General features: G+C 39.6%; 1 protein-coding gene across 10 annotated transcripts in view; it reads right to left on the bottom strand.

Annotated features, from left to right (window-relative positions):
- The window catches only part of CEP350 (centrosomal protein 350), a 76,449-nt gene that overhangs the window by 34,410 nt on the left and 20,455 nt on the right, over positions 1-21,584 (bottom strand). For 4 of the 10 annotated variants that reach the window (XM_065842817.2, XM_071809992.1, XM_065842819.2 and 1 more), the window contains 16 exons: positions 20,388-20,501; positions 17,185-17,328; positions 15,756-16,411; positions 14,961-15,082; positions 12,444-13,507; positions 10,978-11,131; positions 9,640-9,803; positions 8,497-8,686; positions 7,152-7,372; positions 6,871-7,034; positions 6,039-6,197; positions 5,728-5,841; positions 3,406-3,542; positions 2,914-3,033; positions 1,006-1,172; positions 283-479 (listed from right to left, as the gene is read on the bottom strand). In XM_065842817.2, the coding sequence (XP_065698889.2) occupies positions 283-479; positions 1,006-1,172; positions 2,914-3,033; positions 3,406-3,542; positions 5,728-5,841; positions 6,039-6,197; positions 6,871-7,034; positions 7,152-7,372; positions 8,497-8,686; positions 9,640-9,803; positions 10,978-11,131; positions 12,444-13,507; positions 14,961-15,082; positions 15,756-16,411; positions 17,185-17,328; positions 20,388-20,501 (3,887 nt within the window). The remainder of the gene's footprint in view (positions 1-282; positions 480-1,005; positions 1,173-2,913; positions 3,034-3,405; positions 3,543-5,727; positions 5,842-6,038; positions 6,198-6,870; positions 7,035-7,151; positions 7,373-8,496; positions 8,687-9,639; positions 9,804-10,977; positions 11,132-12,443; positions 13,508-14,960; positions 15,083-15,755; positions 16,412-17,184; positions 17,329-20,387; positions 20,502-21,584) is intronic. The other 6 variants (XM_071809995.1, XM_071809999.1, XM_071809994.1 and 3 more) reach the window with 5 other exon arrangements.

The raw sequence follows: 21,584 nt of genomic DNA, 5'->3' as shown, positions 1-21,584 counted from the left end.
AATCCACTGGGTTTTTGTAACCTGCCTCAAAAAGTCACTCCTCTTCTCCAAAGCCACCAGAGACAAGGTAGAGCTCTGGATGGACTGTTCCATAAGTCAAGTCATCACACTTGTTCAAGTGACATAGAGCACAACTCACACAACTCTATGTTTTGAGATGCTCAAAGAACCACAAGAGGGAAAAAGAACTCTCAAGTTTGCAAACATAACTAAGAATGGTTCACTTTAAGCTCACCAGTTTCGGTTCAGTTAATTTATCTTAACTGTGGCTGTTTCACCTACCTTGATAGATGACAGAGCTGTTTTTTCTGGGGAAACTTCCTCATCAGAATCATCACGATTAACCCGTTTCTTCTCCAAATTATTTCTGCGATGGCTCTCAGAGGGCAGCAAAGACCGAAAAGATTTTTCCTCAATCTCATCTTCTGTCATGGACTCATCGAATTTCAGGGAATACTCTGTTGCAACAGAAGCAGAATCTAAGGGAGAAACCAGGGAAATGTGTTCACACTCAAGTATGTATCATGAATGCAGTTTTATTCTGTCTTATCTCAGGAAAGTTGGGGGTCAGGAAAGACAGGGAGATAACTACTTTAATGCAGACAATGGATGTTTAAAAAAGAGTGATGTTGAGTTGGAGGACATAATGAAATACTGTTATCTAGCTTCAAAAGACCTAACAGACTTTGCACACAATTACAAACACATTTCTGGGGCTGCTGAAATGTTTGGTGTTCAGCGTGCATATTCAGCAAGTGAACATCTGGCTCCAGCTAGCACAGCAAAAAGTAGAGTGGCCCACAGACTCCATCACTCCGATATGCAGAGTTTCAAAGGTTCCCATCTCACTGTGCCATCCTTCATTACCTTTGAAGAAGCCACAAATTTGCCTGGGACTCAGCTTTCTTCACACATATTCATTTATTTCAGACACTAATTCTGAAACAGCACCTCCCTCCCTCTTTACCACCTTTGGATTCCTCACATACAAACAGTACAGCTAACCTTTTTCATCTGGCAGTGATAAAATACTATCACTCGGCAAGGAATCATCCGCAGCGGTAGGAGTCTGCTCTTCGATACTGCTGGTTATCTTTTCACGCCGGGAAAGCTTTTTCTCATTCTCCTTAGAAGATGGAACTGAAGGACTCTCCTGGCGGCTGCTGGTACTACTGTGTTATCAAGAGATAATTTTTAAAAAAATTAGTTTGCACATTTCAAAATATTTATTTTACGTTACTGCTGTACATACCGTGACTAAGCTCCCAGCAATAATTGGCATGAAGAGGATTTAGTTTTGTTTTTAAAATGCAGCTTGGTTACTTTAAAATTTCAAGCCTCATCGAGTTCCTGACTAGCGGCAGAACTTGTTATTTTTATTCTGCCTTAGAATGCAAGTGATTCGTAGGTGTGCACACCTTGTACTTGGCAATGAGTATTGATGATAAACCATTGCAAACATCTCTCCTTGCAGTTTTTAAAAACATGAGCGAGATAACGATACTGTTTTAAATTAGAACTACAGAGGACAAAATCATTCTAGTTGGTCAAAATCAGAGAAAGGCTATGAGAAACTTCATGGGACCTAACTAGATCAGGGTAGTGAATAGGAAACAAAAAACTAAAATCCAGCATTAAACACAGGCAAGATACTAAAAAGTAACACCAGAAATGAACCAAATCTAAGCCTCCAGTAAGCAACACTCCAGCCACTTCATGTAAAACCTCAAGTCAGTACAAAGCAACAGTGAAAAAAAAAAACCAAAACAGCCAAACAAAAACCAACCTAACGCAATGGCCAGATACACAGAGAACAGAATAGAAAGTAATGCACGTCACAGAGCAAGCAGTTGTACAGGTTTTCAGAACACGTGCTCCAATCTACGCTCTAGTCCATTTCAAAAAGACACAGAGCAAAATAAGAGGGCAAAAAATGTAAACATTTAGGACAGGGAAAAAAACTCAGATAAACAGAGACTTAAAGCAAGTCTTAGGTTACAAAGGTGACACAACAGAAGTACTCAAGTAGGCCACAGCACAGGAATCAGTATAACCTCAGCACAACAATTTCTGAAGGTATTTCATCTAAAGACAAGGCCACATCCAAGTTCTGAACGCCTGCAAGGGCAGAGGATCCCTCAGCCTCCCTACAGCCCCATTCCAGTGTTTGACAACTCGCAGGGAGCACTTTTTTTCCTAACAATTTTCCCCTTTCTGCAATGTGTCACCATTGCCCTTTGTCATCTCACTGTGCACCTCCAATAAAAGTCAGGCCTCATGTTCCCAAACAACCCACCTTTAAGATACCGTAACTAGAACCCTGTCCCCTTTGCCTTCTCCTTTCTAGGTTGAGTCAGCCCAGTTCCTTCGGCCGCTCTTTTACATCACGTATTCCAGCCTCTTATCCATCTTGGTGGTTCACCACTAGAATTGTGTCAGTATATTAATTCCTTCTTCTCACTGAGGAGCCCAAAACTGGACACTGTATTCCACATATAGTCTCACAAGGGCTAAACAGAGGGGAACAACCATTTCCCTTCACCTGCTTGCTAGACTCTCGCTAATTCAACTGAATGAGAAAGCAGATGTGGAAGTCAATTATTCTCCAGTTAAGAAAGAGGAAAGCGTCCAGTTAAAAAATACAGCACATTCAAAACTGAAGATATTAACACACAACATACTATTACACTGCAGACCACAGTGTAGTAGGATTTTTAAATAAAGACAACGCAAATTCTGGTAGGCATGTAAACCTTCAAGCTCTGGGATATAAGACAGGTTTACCTGCTGATCATTTAATACTGACCTTCCCTCTTTACAAAAAATAAATTGAAGGAAATATGTTGCTATTTCTTTGTACTTTAGTTCTTATTGATAGCAAAAAAACCTCTGTGCAATCTAAACTCTTCTCACCTCTGATCATGAACCTTTGATCTTGAGGACTCTGAATAACTATCAAACATGGGTGAGTATGTCTGTTTTGAATCACTTGTCTCCTCTTTACCTTGTGGTATGGAACAAGACTCACATTTCCTGAGAAAGGAAAGCGTTTTGGGTGAATCTGCATTGTCTTAAACCAAAGAGTAGCACAGTTTTACAAGCTCTCGTCAGTTTAAAAGAAGTAGTAACAATTAAGATTTCTGAAAAGATCACTTAAAGCTCAGACTAGTAAATCATCCCACAAAACATTTAGAGCATCTTTTTTGACTCTTTTATATAAAGCTTCACAGAACCAGTTAATATCATCTTTGGTGTACACTATTAAGGGCATAAAGATGGAATCTAAATTCTTCTTCTTAAATGTTCCCTCATCATGACATCTTAAAATTTTCTTCAAGAATAGGTGAAGCAAAACCTAACAAATCTTACATCCCCCTTCCCAAGATGTGAAACATAAGACAAAACCTGTTTGTGTCAGTTCGGGCTCTCAGTTGTTTCATGAACTCTGAGTGATGCTGCCGCTGGTGGTCAAACAAGGTGGTGACGGGAGCGGCTGGAGCGCTGACAGTATCCGAGATCGGGGTTCGTGCCAACTCCGTCATCTGAGTACACCAAAACCAAGGAATACAATGTGCTTATCAGTATCAAAATGTTTTTAATGAGAAAACGGTCATTCCTGCAGGCAATCTACTGATTTATTGAGCAAATGTGTGAGACATGGTTTTGAGATGGTTTGTTATCTATCACATACATATCAATTTTGGTTGTAGGAGGTGCATAAACACATACTCTTTAATTTATACAGAGTGGAATTATTGATGTGAAACTACAGACATGCAAGATACTACTTAACATATCGTTCTGACCAATTTGACCGAACTCTGATCAGTAGAATGATCCCCATGGAATAAAACATTCCAGACTTACCATTACACTTAATTGAAAAAAAGAAAAACCAAACCAAACCCTCAACACTCCAGGAACTATGTTTTATTTTTCATTTGAAAGTGCATCTTGCCCAAAGAGCAAGGATTATTATTTCCATTCTAGAGGAAGCAAGAGGTTTAAGCTCCAATGTCATGCAAACAGCCAAGTCTGAAATCGGCAGCATTAAATCAACAGATAGCTATAAAATATCCATTTTAATGTATGGCAGTCACTGTGTACCTGACTAGAAATCAAACTTCAGAGAACACTGGTTTATAGAAGCTTTAGAATTTAATGTTTTTCTTCTTGCTCAAAGGTCTGCCTCTTGCAGAGCAGGGAACTCTGGTTAGTTTTGAAGGTAGCAATAAGCTGTATTTCAATAACTTCCAATACACATACTCAGTTTCTCCATTAATTCTTTGATGAACATACACATTAACTGTAATGCATAAACTTTTATAAAAACAAGTGAATGACTTCTTAAAATTGGATTGTCTGTATATATCATCCCCTATTTTATACTTCATTGGTGTGACAGCCACCTCTAAGCAAGCTTGCATAGCATCATGCTATATTATCTCTTTTGCACAGGATAAACTTCTAATTGAAAGCAACACAGAAAACTAACTCCATTCCTTTATACGTAATTACAGCGTACATCCAAAAATATTCCCAGTACATTGATGACTGGCATTTCCATTGCTCCATTCCAGTTAAAATAAACGTTGTCCAAGTGAATATCAGGAGCCACTTGTGACCACGGATGCAAAAGCTGCGCTAGTAGCCCACCACCACCGACCACTCCATCCCCAGCATCCTCAATAGCACCTCTTACTCTCAGACTTCAAACATTGAAACCCCACACCAAACAAAAGCTGGTTTTGTTTCTTCTACCTTGTTTCTTAATTGGATTCCACCCACTTTGACTCCATAAACTACAGATGTTTGTCTTTATCCAAGATGTCACTACCTATCAGCAACCACTGTACGTATCTGAGATGCCTGAGCTTTTCTGCTCCTTTAAATTAACCCATTCTTGTCTACTGAAAAATGATTAAAACTTCACATATTTAGCAAAGTCCAGAAAAAGTACATTGGTATTATTCTACAATCCCATTACCCATCATAAAAACAGCTTTGTTGAGCACCAACATGCGCATAAGCTGTAATGAAACAGTTCTGTTCACAGTTATCAGCCTTCTGCACTCCATTCCATAACCCTAATCCACAGTCGCTCTGATTGCTAAACTATGAAGATACAAAAGCATTTCTTGGTTACCACGTTTTACGTGTGAAACAGCTGCTACATGTTGGGAACAAGAAATATAACACTGATAAAAACTCTGCATGCCACAAGAATGAAAAGACACTCAGAAAAAGAAAACTTCAAATTCTGCACCAAGTTAAAAGCTCTGCTGAGGATACTCTCCTCTCCTTTTTTTAAAAATATTTATTTGTTGATCTCCTACCTTCCAAAGTAAGTAAAATTGCAATTTCCCTGCTTTCCTAATTTAGTTTGCATATGAAACAGATACAGGATTAATCCCTGATGGAGTGTAGATCTATCAAATTAAAGATTATGTGTTCACGATCATCAATCTATCCTAGAAAAACAAAAACTTCTTAACAGTACGTTAACTGGAAGATCATAAGAACACTCAACAAGGATTTAAGGTTGCCAACTGACTTTTAAGTAACAATGTCAGAAAAGCTCCTTTAAAGTCCTATCATTTGTCATGTTATGAAGGTGAAGAAGTTACACTGAGAATGACACTGAACTGAGAATAGCCTAGAGGCAAAAACAAACTTCAAAATGACACTGAAATAAGAATAGCTTTTTCCTGTCACTCGGGACCTCACCTCACGGAGCTGGTGAGTTGCAGTTTCCGTCTGCTTGGCCGCAGCCTTGCACGGGGTCTCTTGTGCAGCCTCTTGCCGCGACTGGACCAGATGCTGCCGTGACTCTGCATGGACCTACGTAGAAAAGACAGACAGTTCAGCTCTTCACAATTTTCTGGTTATAAGTACAGTTTTATTTCTCAAAATCTGGTCAGAAAAAAGTTTGACATTGGCCCCTAAGAGCTTTTTTTTTAGCTATATTAAACCCCTTCACCATTTCCATATGTTCACAGCCTCAAATTAAGAATAGTCATAGGCATGGATTTACTTACAGCATTTTGCCTCTTACACACTCCACATTTTTCGAAGGGCAGCATTACCTGAGCTGCCTTCTGCCTTGCCTCTTCCAGTTGTCTCTGACTTTCTAAAGCTTCCTGTTCAGCCTTGATTTTCAGAAGAGCCAAGTCCCGCTCATGGCGCTGCTGCTGTGCCTACAGATTAGGAAAACAAGTTTGAATCAGGCAAGTTAAATGTAAGGGCTGTTTTTAACTTAGCCAGTGGCTGCAACTACCTTTGAAAGATCTAGATCTACTCTAGTGGTGGTGGCTCTTCTGCTACAGTAAAATTTTCAGTCTACCGACTGACCTTCTCTCCCTTTTTAAGCAGGTAGACAGTACACAATGCAGATTCTCCATGCTCTTCCACCACAGTGTACAAAGAAAGAGGATTTAGGAGACCAATTAATTCAAACTAGAACGAGCAATCTTGTCTACATAAGGAAATATCAACCAAAAACATCCTTTTCATGGAATTAGACAAATGATCCAGCCTGCACAACTACACTTCATGGCACTGGGAGCCAACATCAAACCCAGTAAATAAGTAAGTTTCTATTTTACTGAAGTACACAAGCAAAGCAGTGATTCCGGCTAATGGTATATTAACAACATATATTCTAGAGTCAACAGTTCCTTGGTGTTAACCAAGAGAACAGACATAAATCCTAAAAAATGGACCCTGTTGGGGATGCCCCATCACATCCATTACAATTTCTCTGCATTGCTAACAAAAGCATAACTCACCCTAATTTGTTTAGTTTTCCTGTAAAATTCAAAAATTAAAAAAAAAATGGAAAGTTAAGACAAGGACATATTTTTCCATTACCTTTAGAATCTGAGCCAAAGAAACGCTCTCCTGCTGGGCAAGCGAAATGCCTCGTACTCGTTCTGTATCTGTAAGCTGTCGCACAGACTCCTCAATAGCACTAAGGTAGTTCAGCTCTGCTGATAAACGATGCTGAAGCCCGGCAGGCGAGAAGCGCATACAACCTGCAGCATAAGACTTACTGGTCAACTTCCATATGCTTTAGCGCCTCACACCAAAAAAATAAAGAAAAAAAAGTATAACTGCTCTGCAGTTAGTACGGTTTTAACAAAAGAACTCACCGCCCGCCGAGGCTGCTCCTGCTACAGACCTACTAGTTCCCAGACTCAAGTCAGTGAGGGGTACGTGAGGCTTCAGCCCTGATGCTGCACTTCCAGAAAAGCCAGCAGGTGACTTGACTCTTTCTGCTGTGTTGCCTATAGAATCAAACTGCGAGATTTTCTGGGAGCCAGGAGATGGGGAAGAAGTTGGTGTCTTCTGAGATCTTCCCTTATCTGCGAAACTGACAGTGAAATGAAAAAAAAGGAGTAAATATCCTCCTAAGCCATTTGATAAGACAATAAAGCAAAAACTTAGTTCTTCCATTGATATACACCACGCAAAAGGCACAGTCTTTTATGGTCTGCACACATCCAGTCTGCCCTTAGGAAATGGCCTCATGAGATGGGTTTTGTATCTATATCAGAATACAACAAACAGTATTTTCAAAAAGTAAACAGGTTACTATGAGCACATGGATGCAACTGAACGTGGTAAGCCACTGCCCCGATCCTCAATCTTTTTCATCAAAATACAAATAAAAATGCTTGAAGGTCAAAACTTGATTTAAACAGTTAGTAAAATCCTACAGAAACATTTCTTCTTAGGAGATGGTTGAAGACATCACCTTCCAAACATACAGAAAATAATGCAGACACTTCTTAAATTTACTATTCCCATTTCAGTAAGGCAAAAGGGATTTAAGCAGCCACTGTTTATTCTCTTAGGAAGATGTTCTGCTTTACTTGGCACATCTTAGGGCCTTTCAGACCCAACACTGGGTAACAGTGAAAGTCACTGTCCTGCTTTTGGCTGGAATACAGTCAAATAAGTCAGTACCCTCAGAGTCATTCTATACCCACACAGAACGTGTCACAGACCATTCGTATCAATTGTTGCTTTCTAGAAAAAAGTACAGTGAAACCTAAGTTCAGTGTATTTCATAGGTATCTTCGTTGCACAATTGGAAGAAAACAAACTGCATTCATAGGTAGACATGCAAAGGATTCAACAGGAAAAATAATTATTCTCTTCCTCTACACCCTTCTCTGAGGTACAGTTCACCTCCGAAATAGCATCAGCTCACAGAGCTGGCCAGGCTTATGAGTATTAGCTGCATACGAGTCTAGCCAAAGATGTCTGCGGATGCAACTGAAAAGCACAAGATAACTGCACATTTCTACAGTGATCTACATTAGCTTTCCTATTTAAAACACAGAGAAAAAATGTTTTCTGTATGTCCACCATATTAACATTTGATAATTTCTGTAACTTTCCTTTTGCATACCCAAAGATATAGCCATTTTTATACCATAACACTACCAAGCTCAGTTATACTTGCATAGTCTCTTAACGGGTTCATGTTACCTCATGAGGGAATGTCCAGACAAGTTTTCCAGCGTGCTGTCTGTATCTGGGCTCTGCTCATGATCTTTATTAGAAATTCTGTTGTTCCGCAAGGATTTCTTTGCCTGTTGGGACCCCCACTCTAACTCAGAGCGTATTTTATCTTCTTCCACAGTAAAATGATTAGAACTTCCATTGTAGGAGTCCAACCCTAAGAAGCAATAAGATTGCCAAAGTTTATGCTTGGTATTCTACATATGAATATTTTACCATCAAGAACCCCAAAACAAATAATTGACAACTTTTTTTACCAATTAAAGATGCCTTTAAGTTAGAAGTCTATACATCCAACAAGTAAGAAACGTAAATTTGGCGGCTTCCTACAGGAGATTAAGTTCTATTCTGTATATTGTATCTACTGTCAACAAAACTGTCACTCAGCTTTCATTTCAGCACACTATTGGTTTAAATAAAAAAAATAAGCGTTTGACTTCCCAAATACTGATAATTAGAATAAGGTCTAGCTTTCTTGGGGTAAGCAAGAAACTTTTGAGAAATAGGAAGAAACACAATTTGGAATGCCAAATCTTATTTTTCTCGTTCTTTTATTGGCTTTAAACCTAGATTTTTCTGATGTTATCCATTGCTTATATAGTAAGAGTGCACCAAATCTCAAGTTTCTTCATGTTTTTGTAAAGTACAAGTTACCGTAGAAGACGTGTATTTATTAATTTGTGCATGTATGAAAACTGTCTGTGATCCAATGATGAAGCATACAGGCAAACTTGTTGTCACCTTCATAAACATGGCCACAACTCTGATTTCTCAGCAGCCTATTGGAACTTCTTCAGTAGAGAATCTGAGGATAGCTCTCACAGGATATTAACTATTTCCTTAGAAGGTTGATTTAGGAGGGGAAAAATTTTCAATGCTATTAACAATCTCTTGCTTATTTAATTTTAGATGACTGTATTTTAAGGTCAGAGAATAATCAGAGTAAAAAAGAATTTAGGAAGGAATCCCTGGAGTAATAAATAAGTCATCCTATCAGTATTTGATTACAGTTTCTAGCTATGTAGAAAGTGTGATATTTTCATGACAAGAAAACCCTAAAGCCTTGTTTAAAAAAAAAAAAAAAACTTCACAGTCAAGTACTGCACTTACGTTGCTTTTTCCCTCTCCTTTTAGAGGAAGCAGATGAGCGAGAAGATGCTGCAGAACGTGGTGCAGATGAATGCTGAGAAGCAAGTTCCACAGAACGAGGTTCATGGGGAGACTTCCTACTAGGAACTTCTTCCTGAATGCTTGAATTACTGCTGCCAGCAATGCTAAAATGGAACACAAGGACAGCGATCGACTAAGGACTTCCAGCTCCCATAGTACACTGTGCACACAAAATCCACCACACTTTAAATTAGGGACAGAAGTAGCGCTAATTAGCCCCTATTGAAAAGCATTGATTGAGAGATTAAAAACTACGACAGCTAAACCACTAGGAAGTTGGAAATGATATTGAACATACTGAAACATACTTCCAATAATATGAAACAATAAAAGATGGGCAACAACCTTCCCAATCTAACTGTTAAGAGCTACTTGACTACAGACTTGAACAACATAAGAATCACTCCAAATACAACTGGATTTCAGATAAGCTCTGGGCATAAAGGTATAACCAATAAACTGACAAAAATATGAGTGATTTTTAATAAAGTATTTGCAAATAAGGGGGTAATGCATTATATACTAAATAATACTAACAGAAGACCTATCAAGAAGTTTAATCAGCAAAAAAGCATTTTTTGCAGCCAACTTTTTCAGTGTGCAAAGTGCCTTTTACCTTCCGTTCTTCCAAGGTAAAGCACCATCAGTATAAACACCGTACTTGCAGCCTTCCTCAAGGTGGCCAAAAGATGTAAATCTATCTCATTACATAAAACGGTCTTAGGAAATTCAGGATGCCACATAAATTCAGTAATAACATGCAGCACCTATGATTCATAGTCTTCAAATTTTAGTCTGATCAAAAGGTTTCCAAAATTCTTACAGACAATTTATGTGTCCATTACTAAGCATTACTGAAAGCAATTATAGGCTTTTTACAAAATGTTTAAGCACTGAAGGTATTTTAACACTTTAAAATTTATTTTATTTTCTCTAAATTATAAAGACTAATCAACTGAGCGTTATAGCAGCCACATAAGTTGGGGAACTAATTTTCACCTGACTACAAAGGGTAAGAACCTTGTCTAAAGCCACCTGTCAAACTAAGGAAGAACAAAGATTAGAAAGGGAACAGGAATACTTTAATCTTCATGTCTTAACCATGCTGGTTGCTACCTTAACTGCGTGGTCCTAAGGAAACACCTCATCACTTGGACTAGCACAACAATACAGCATAACAGAAAAGATAACCCATGTATTATGGAACAAATTTTGAGTTAACTATTTTCTGATGAATTCTGCATTTTGATTTTTACAAGAAGTCTAACACACAGTTACCTGAGGTCACGTGAAATCTTTCTGTCTGTTAAAGTGCCACTTCCCTGTGATGAGGTAAAATCATCTTCGTAAGAAACCACGCTCTCCGCGGGGCTTGTGGCAGGGAGTAAAGGGCGCAGGAGGCCAGAACCTCCATTCAGCCTTTCATCAAACACTAAAAAGTGGACAAAGAAGGGAAAACACAAAAATGATAAGTGCAACTGTGCATCAAACAGGTAATAATGCTGCACGAATTAAAACATTCCAAGCCAGGAGTTACAAAGATCTCCTTTCAAACACAAAAATGTTAGAACAGCAGTACAGCCATCCCATGGCAGTTTTAACACAACATAATAAGCACATATGCCTCCTTTTGTAAATTATTGAATACTTCATTAATACACTCCAGCTAGAGCATTCTTGAAGAGCAGAGTGCTTGATAGTAAAGCCATCTGCAGAAAATTTAAATGCAGCCATCTTTAAGGGAAACAGAACGAAGGAAAAAAGAATCAAGAAAAACCACAAGACAAAAATAAACTTGTCAGAAAACATCCCTGCTCAAAACGAGGAACTCAAGACTAGAGAAAGAGTACTTATAAAATGAAGAATAAATTTGTACAGAAGAAGAAAATTAAATGAAGCACCCTGCATGGGACACTAACACTTGAAATGGGCTTGTTTAAGGAAGAGACTTTCCCTACTGAAATACCAAGAACCTCACTTTCTTAAAATCCAATATTGTTATTGGACTTTTAATTGTCACACTATTTTGAGACATTATTATATAACTCATATGAGCAAAGATGCAAAAGGAAAGTCCAGATCATTCACCTACTGAAGTTATAAGTTTCTAATAATATGTTAATAGCAAAGATATATTATTCTTGTGTAGCAAGCACTCAAGATACATGCAAGCACTCCTGTTTATGCCATGAAGTGCTGCATAAAGCTTGTATTTCACCTTTCTGCCTTTGCTGAAACAAGAATAATGTGTCATTACCGATGATCTGGAGTGCATATATAGCAGGAAGATGCACATTCCACTCTAGAGGGTCCATTCTCCATGGCGTAGAGAACCATTTCCAAACACATTCTGGGCAATTTAGGTTTAGTATGCAATTTTGGATACAATACATGTAAACTTATTATTCACAATTCCATAACTATGGGGGTCCTTAATACATGTAACCCAGCATATGAATTAGTTACTTATCTAGAAATACAGAGCCATTGAATATAAAAATTATCTTCTTTCAGCACAGAAGTGCAGTGGGTTTGTCTTTTTTTTTCTTCCCTTATACAAGAAAGCAGAAGAAGGGGAGGTGAGAATAATTCATCATCCAAAAGTAAAGTGAGAAAGTTTACACAGATTCACCTTTGAGATGCATAAAAGCACCTTCCTTAGCTGTGACGTATAAAGTATAAGGAGTAGTTAGACTGGAAAAACAGTAACTCACAAGAGCTTTGAGAAATTTTTCCATTTTTACCTTTTCCATGAAGCTGATAACTTTTTGCAAAGATGTTGATGACGCTGTGGGGACTTCCCTTCGCCAGTTCCTCCCACGGCCCCTTGCTGTGTGCGTCACTTGTCTGAGGGAAGAGTGGCAAATACTTCTCAGCTTCTTTCTGAAACTCTTTTATGGGCTCAAAAGCATTTCTCTCCCGGCTGCAGAAATCCTTCTCTTTTAATGTCTCCAGCACCTTCAGTGGCAGCTGTTTGTGCTGCCCTCCCTCCTCTTCAGAGAAGCTCCCGTCACTCAGGAGAGGTCCTTCGCTGATGGAGTCGATGCTGGATTCTTGAGGAATCACAGCTTTGTTCGGAGCATAAGCCTGGTTTTCACGCCCTGGGGAGTCAGTCTGTCTCTTAGATAAATGTCCCAGTATCCCCTCATGCTTGTTAGCCGCAGGGGACCTCATTCCAAGGCTGACCGCAGCAGTGTGAGGCCTGATGGTCTCAGGAAGCTTTTTAAATTCACTAAGGTTGCCTATCCCAGGAAGGTTGTCATCAAAGGCTGCATGAGACACACAGGTACCCAACATTTTCTGAATTCTGGTCGAAAAAGCATCTTCATTTTCTTCTCTCACAGGAGGACTCACAGCCTTTGCCCACCGTCCATCATCCTGGTTTTCCTGCATAAATTCATGGTCTGAGTTCCACTTGGTACCATAATTGATTCCAGCCCCAGCCAACTTTTTGGCTTCGCTTTCAATCCTGCTAGAAAGGGAAGCAGCTGTAGCTTTCAGAGCTTCAATCCGATCCAGTTTACTCTTATATTGGTTAGTGGTAGGTTTCACTAAGAGATTTTGCTGTGCAGTGGATGAATTCAGGTACGGCTGAGGCATCAAGGTCAGCGATCCCATGGGTGCAGCGTGGCTCCTCCTGCCTGCCAACATTGCGTCACACTCCTTTGACAAAAGGTCCATCTGCTCCAGACTCCAGTGTTGGGAGCAGGGGCCTCCACTGGGGCTCATGAGAGCTTGTGGGTGAGAGAGCTGGACTCTTGGGCTCAACCTGTCTGGTTGTACCCATGGAGGCTCCATCAAATCGCTCCTGAAATGAAAAGTCAACATTTAAGTTGATGATTTATACAAGTACTGATATTTTACATGAGAATGTGATCACCACAGATGTATTTTTCAGGAAAAAATACTTTTTGCTGGAGTCAGAGGGGCAGCAAATGGGATAGTAAACAGTTACAGGATGTTATTTTAAAAAAACCAACACAGCACCTTCCAAATATGAAATGCTGTTTATGGTGTCCTGTGTGTTTTAGAGCTGTAAAAAGCTGGGAGCAGCAGCAAGCCTTTCCCAAAAGTTTCCTGACTTCACAAGGGAGGAAACACCTCTTTTCTTTTCTTGAAATTTCTTAGGCCCAGCCTTCCCTCTCCAGTGGAACCCAGCCCATGTCTCACTGGAGCCGTCACTGAGGGTAGGCACAAAGAACACTTAGAGAAAAGGAACACTGGAAATACGAGGATGTTTAAAGTTCTGTAAGAAATCTTTTTTATTTCCAGATAGCTCCCGTTTGCATGACAGGAGCTCTGTAGAGACTAGTATCACTTGTGCATATTCTGAATACCAGGAAACCTGGAGAGTCCCTGACAAAAAAACTGCTTCTCCACTTACTGTGAAGTTCTTCAAATAACTTATGCAGCCCTTTAAATCTCATCTCTCCTACCATTAGCACTTAGATTTTTCCCTTACAATATTACACTTTAAATATTTACTACCATATGGCTTGGCAGCCCATTCTACTCGCAGTACTACATAACATGCCTAGTGCTTCCCTGAACTTTTCCAGAAAGGAAACAGGTCTCATTGAATTTACAAAGTCAGCGTGGATTTGACCAAGTCAAGGTACAAGTATGTATTTAAGAAGTAGATATTCTTTATGTAATTAAAAATGAAGACACACTAGCACAACAGGGATATTAAGGACATGCAAGAAACTTCATGATGCTTATATTTGAGTGTTTGATTAGGCACCTCTTCTTACAGTAAGAAAAGCTTTGATAACACACTGAATAATTAAAAATGGGCAAAGCAGCACGAAAGAAAACATGGGTAGGCTAGTTCCAAGCAGAAGTGCTTCTGCACTAATTAAAGGCCCGAATCCAAGACAATAGATTAACTAGAAACATTGAACAAATCAAATACCAAAAAAAAAAAAATCAACAGATGTATTCACACAATCAGCTTCTGTTGCTCAGTGGCAATGGCGACGAGTCTCCCAATATGAAACGCACATCCCCTTGACGTCAGTAAAAGATTAACAGCAACCACCATTGACTTTATTTATCTACAGACTCACTACATACCCATAGTCAAAATTCTCATATGCTTTCCTGCATCAGCTTCCTTTTTACTGCGAGGAAATGTTAAAATTGCCATTAAGAGAATTAGCCTTCCTAGAACATGAACTTAAGAGCCTAGTCTATTTTCAGCTCTCAGAGATGAAAACCAGGGTATTCTTCTCTGTCTCAAAAGACCCACAATTGCTCACCTCAGTAGCGGCTGCTGTGGTTCCGACAGCGACATGTCACTACTTGAAGACGCACTAGGAGGACGCTCTTGAGCCTTGTTTTCTTTGTCGGATTCCCCAGATGGTTGATAACCAGGTCTGGGCTAGAGGTGAAGACAACCAGAAAAATGCATTTTCAGAAGTCTGCAGGAGTTGAGAGGCCTTGTCTCATTAAAATTGAAAATGCTTACATTTCTCAGTGTGTATCACATCTTTCCTACTGCACAGACTTAAAGCCATAAGACATTTATGGTTTTGCCTCAGCAGAAGGCACTGGTAAAAAAGCTTTGCTCACACACTGAACTAGGTTGGACGAACACAACAAATTTATATTAGTCTCTTAACATATCTTGATTTCTTTCATATTCAATTTTTTATTAGAAAACTTATTTAACTCGCTGAAGATGAAGTTTGTCCACTGACTGAAAGCAACTTCAGACAAAGCTCTTCGATTCCCGTTTTGACTGATGTTTAAAGATTTCTTAAGAAAAGCCTTTACAGCTGCTGTTAGCTAATATCCAGAATTATTCTTCTATTTATAATAGAAAGATGATTTCCGTTCATCTTTCTAGTAGGCCTTGCTGTGCTAAAAAGCAGCCCCTGTAGCAAGGAAGATCCAGATCAAACCCTCTACCTTTAAGCAAAAGCTACAAAGTTTTGTTTGTATCCTTTTTCTTAACTGATGGGGAGACCAGGACAACTCATGACCTTCCTAAACACACGACCTCCTATTCCTGCAAACAACTGCAACACGTTAAGTTAGTGAATCAGCTATACCTGTGATTCCTGCACACTGGGCAGCTGAGGTGGCTCTTCTAAAAACGTACGTTCCAGCAATAATTTAGAGTAGGTTTCCTGTAACCTTTTGGCTGCTGAAGGCTCAGGAGGAGGCACATTCTTCACTTTAGTAAAAACCTCCTTCTGCTTTCTGTAGAGCTCTTGAAGCCTTTTGTTCTTCTGTTCTGTTGCCTCCTTTTGCGCTTTCTTCTCTTCATTTTGCTGCTTCTTCCGCTTCTCTTGCTGCCTGATGATGTACTGACGAACCTCGTCTGTATCATAGTGACGTTTCTTAGAGATCACCTGAGGCTCCTCACTGGCAGCTATCTTGTCTGGTTTCCTTTTGGTTGGGCTGTGGCTCCTGGCATTTTGAGCAGGTAAAACAGATTTGTGGTTCTGCTTTTCCACATCTTTCTCTTCCCTTGTACTCATGGAATCCAACTGCAAGTCATCGAGAATTCCACGGATCTCCACAGGCAGGAAGTCCTTATTTACAGAGGCATGATCTTCTTGGTTACCACCTGGAAGAGCAGCTTCCAGTCTCTTCAGATTATTCTCAGACCGTACTTTACTCCTTGGCCTTTCGAAACTTCTTGAAGAGGTCTTATGGGTAACATCCAGTCTAGAATCTGATCCTGTCCTTCCAATACAGTCTGCTAAAGAATAAGACTTGTCAAATATCTCAGGTAAAAATCAAATTGGGAAATTACATGCTACCACTGAATTAGACGCAAAAGTGAGGATGAAGGAGGAGTGCAACGTATTTTTGCTTCATTCAGTGTCACAGTCAGAATACAGCAGCCTTTGCTTAGACTGAGCTCACACCCTTTATACTCTTACCAGCCTCACTACCTCACAGGCATAAGAAGCACAGCAGCTTCCCTTGCTTGTCCTGTCTGAGATTCTCAATAAGCTCTGAAAAGGGCTGGTGGAAGAATCAATGAAGATATATGATGCACATGGATGACATTATACATTATACCACAATTCCTGCAAAACAGGGATGCCCAACCATAGCTCATGTATTATATGCCACACATCCAGAAAATTAATCTGGTCTGTGGACCACTGCCAGCCATTCATTCTTCTCCCCACCAGCTTCAAGAGACAAAGACAGCAGGTTATTAATTTCTTTCATTGCAACCTATTTCCCACCTTTCCCAGAGCTCCTGAGAACCTCTGCAGCATGTGCTACCCATCAAGTCACATGTGCAGGGCAGACTTCCCACGACACCAAGAAATGTTCATAATCCACCCAAGGAAGAAAGGTTGTGCATCCCAACCATGGCCGTCAGCAAAATTCTTCCCTCTTGAATCCCAGGTTGAAAATATGAGTTATTTTAGAAGCAACTGCTGACATGCACACATGCAGTGTTGTATAATAAATTGAGTAAAATTTTAAAAGTTCAGTGATAAAACTAAAACTTACCAGACTTGGTGGCTCGCTCTCGTCCTGTTCTGTCACTAGACACAGCTCTTCTGTCCTGTTCTATTCTGGGACCTGGACCCAGGATCTTTTTTGCTAGCTTTTGTCCCTCTCTCCAGGAGGATGTGCTTATTACATAGTTCCCACCTGTACAATAAGTAATAAACAGAAATCAAGCACTAGGCGCATTTTCCAGCACATAAAAAAATAGTATTTATTGCAAGAGTTAATAATTTCTACACCATTTAGTTCTGCGTAAGTGGTATGGCTGCAGTTACACAAAACAGTCGATGAAGACACTCAACAGCTGACTCACACAACTACCAGGGTTTCATGCCTACACTTAACATAAAACCCAAAACATAATGTAACACACTAAAGCCCTAGAAAAATAATTAAAAAAGAAAAAAGGATTATAGAGGCCTAAAACATATATGCAAACGCTACTGGAGGAGAGGGGAAATATTTGTAGAGGTCTGAGAAGAAGCTGTTCATGTCCACTTAAATAAGGAAAATAAGAAAAAACTATAAAAGTATCTAAAATGTTGTTATAATAAGAACAAAAATAAAGGTGAGAGATAAAAAAATATTCATCTTCATATTAGAAGAACACTAGGTGATATTCTAGGGAAAAAAAAAAACAAAACAACATCTAAAAACTTGTGAGATTTTTACAGATAATTAAAATGTCAAGACGGGTGTCTTGTGAGAGGTTAAAAAATACTAAGCAGCAGTTGTTCTATCCCAACACTAACTCACTGTCCTCTAGCCAGGATTTCTGTACCATGACTGAAAATAATTCTGATATAGCCCTATTAGCTGATACTTAATTCAAGAACAGATTACCTTGCATGTGACAGAAATCAAATTAAAATGTTAGTATTCTATCCTCCTACATATAAACAAATGACAAAAACTGGGTACAGTGCCATCTTCACCCAATATTGGTTAGATTAAGTGCCAGGTTTATTCAACTCACCTTTCATCCCACTGACTTTCAATATTATTAATTTGGTTTTTTTATAAATAATGATCTTAAAGAGCTTTGGAGAAAAGTAGCATATAAAAGTATTAATAACCTAAGTCAGACTATTTCGCAGTACCTTATTGCTACAAAAGCACCTGACTTCAATACCTAACTAGCAGTTGATTTCCACCCATTCAATCTCAGGTTCAACCTCTAACAGTGCTGCCTAAACAAACCCAGACACTGCAGCAGGAACATAACGAGGACAAAAAGGGATGGTAGCCTGGGCCCTGCAGGACTCGGAAAACCTGATACCAAAGCAACTGCACGTGAAATCCAGGGCAGCAAACTGATAGTGTTCTGGCAATGCCAATCCTCTGTTCCCAACCCTCTGTATTTTCTTTTTGTGATTTTAAACCAGAAGGAAGAAACCTGTTAAGTCACAAGTCTGTAGCCCACTATTCGTTCCTTTACTAACAGTACTCCTTGCTTGCTTTGTAAATTATCCAAGTATTTTATAAATGTCACTTGCAACATGTCACTACAAGCCTCTTAAAAGAACTACCAACCAAAGGGGTTCTCTTGAGGAGTTCACTGTTCTCTCTGACTTCTGTCTGCATTTTAAAAGGAGTCTAAGGTCTCATCTTCCATTTCAAGTCAGCTGTTGGAACTAAAACCCGCTAACGGAGCAGAACATGAGCTGTGGCTATTTATAGCCTTGGCTCTGTTAAGCAGTTTCTTATTGCTGTGAGTGGAGGAGGACAGGCCATCGCGGGCATGTCACTTCGATCTGGTTCTTCGCGAGATTTCAGGCCATCATTCCACTCACGTTTAATCCATTACGAAGAACAAGCATTGCTATTAAAACTTGCAGCAATCTCTGTGCTCCTCCCTCGCTTGGAACTGTCACAAATACGTAAGGTAGTTTAGTGCAGTTCCTTAAGTGTAAATATATCAGCGCAGGAAGGAGCAAATCCATACGTATCGCTTACTTTTAAGTATTAGCATTCATTACCACAAAATATTCACATGCAGCTTCATGATTTACAGCATGCAGAAGTGCAGACTCTCTAAAAAACCCTTTGTATTAATTTTTAAAGCAGCTTTTTTCCTTCAAAGTGTTTACTGATCACGGGTCACTGTACGGACAGACAAATATAAAACCTTAAAGGGTGCAAGAGAGGCCTAATCTTGCATGTATTTAAAGAAAATAATTGCTCTGTAGTGTGAATGCAGTCACAACTTCCTTTGTATAAAAATGAAAACAAACAGGAAGCAGATGTGGAAGTTTTCCTAATTCTTTTGCTACACAGAATATCAAAGATTAACACTACTGGAAAACTAAGAAGCACTGACAGGATTCCATGTGCAGTTAGTATCGTTTTCTACTATAAGGCTCTACAGTAACCTGTTTCCATCATCTTCTTGGCATATTTTTAATTTTATTCAATATACAGTGGAAATGTCAAACAAGAGTAAGAATTAAAAACAATCTTAATTGGTAAAAGAAAGAAACTTTCCTTTATAAGTATCAAGATTTATAAGTCTTGCCAGGGAACGTGCTTTTACATTCTTTCACTAACTGAAAAAGCCAGAAATGGGTCAAGCCAGAACTGAAGGTGCAGGACAGCAACAACTTGACACAGGATGTAAAAGAACAAGAGGCAGAGAGAAGCCAGAGGGACATCCTGTCCCCTGCCTCCCCACTGAGACACCGCACCAGAGAATGGCTGTCACTGCGGCCCCTTCTCACAGAGGAGGGCGACTCGGCAAGCCCCGCTGGTACCAATTTTAATGTCATCCATCTCCATTCCTCCTCTCAGAGTTATTCACCGAGCTGGAGGGCAGGCACTAACCAGCTTCAACACAAGTAGAAGAGAAGCTGGATCCAGAACAGAGCTACAGCTATTGCTGCTTTTTGTTTGCGCTGGCCTGACAGATATGTGACAGATACGTGACAGATACACCCACTCCTCAGCGGTTTCCGTAAGGTGCACACAGCAAATGGAAAGGCAGAAAATTAAAATAAACCAAATAAAGCACCCACAGCTAACCAACCACTGGCAAAAACATACACAGCCCTAACGCAGCATACAGTCTACAAACACACTACAGCAGCATTGCTGCACATGTGAGAAGACTTGGAAAGCAATATGCTGTAATTTTTCTTCATTTCTTGAGACAAAAGTAATCTCTGAAGGGCATGTGACAGTCTTCCCTCTACAGTGGAGGTAATCACCTTGTTTGGCCTCTGGACTTGACAGCTGTGTCAGTTTTTGCACTTTCCGCACTGGTCTGATTGCTTTTTTCTCTTTGTTTCTCTCACTAGGTTTTCCTTTCACTGTTGAATCCTCTAAAAACAAACAAAAGCTGTTAAGTGGTATCCCACTGAAAAGAACATAGAATAACAAGCTTCAACATTTACCTTGAAAAAAACAAAACACAGAGAAACACAAGAAAATTCACTGACTCTCCCAGATTATATACTGAGATCAATTACTCTCAGTCCAGCATTTAAAAACCCTCAGAGCATGGAAATTTTGAATTAATTGCTGTTTGCCTATGCACTGGAACCCAGCAAAGCCACAGCAATGTCATAATAGATCTTTAGAAAGCTCATTTTCAATTTGTAAAAGAAACATTGACAGTTTGACAGGAACAATTGTTGGTTCTCTTCTACTACAGGTATTGCATTTTACAGTACTGACGTTCCACCAGAACATGTAGTTCCTCCAGTCCTGAAACACACAGGCGGCTGCTCCCACATTAACGCATGACAGCACATTCACTCGCTGCCTCCACACTGGAGCACGAAAGACAGGATACCGTGTGCTCTACTTTCTGCAAGATTTGTCACAAAATTCACCCAGTCATGCAGAACTATTCTGTGTCACTTAATCCCTCATTTACAAGACAATTGGATTCAGGCTTTAGAGATGCCAGGCACACTTAATAAAGTCATATTTTACCATGTTTTCACATTAAGGCAAGGAACAAAAGGAAACCCAGGAATCACCACCCCATTGAGGGGCTTCCCAGCTGCCTGAGGTACAAACAGAGATAAACACTGCTCAAGGAGGACGGGCAAGCTGTATATTCAGTCCCAGTAGTCTACACTGACATTTTCAAAGATTTGTTAAAGCACTTGAGTTTACATGCCTTGAGAATGCTCTTTTCTTAATCGTAAAGTGAACTGCAGGCCACTATTACCACTGTTGTCTTGCTGTTCTTCTGCAAAGAATGTGATCAGACAACTTAAAACAACCAGGATGCAACCCCCTCCACAAATAGATCTGAAGCTTTCTCTAGATGCCAATACTCATTTTTACAGCCTCCAACTTCAGCTGAATCCACTGTCTGATGGGTGCCCACAAGAAGTGTCAGAGACAGAACAACAGGTCATATTAAAGGATGTGGCAATGGAGTTTTAAGAGTC

Source organism: Patagioenas fasciata, chromosome 6 (assembly GCF_037038585.1).
Source record: "Patagioenas fasciata isolate bPatFas1 chromosome 6, bPatFas1.hap1, whole genome shotgun sequence".
Lineage (NCBI taxonomy): Eukaryota > Metazoa > Chordata > Aves > Columbiformes > Columbidae > Patagioenas > Patagioenas fasciata.
Note: the sequence above shows the minus strand (reverse complement) of the source record. Positions and strands in the feature narration are given on the sequence as shown.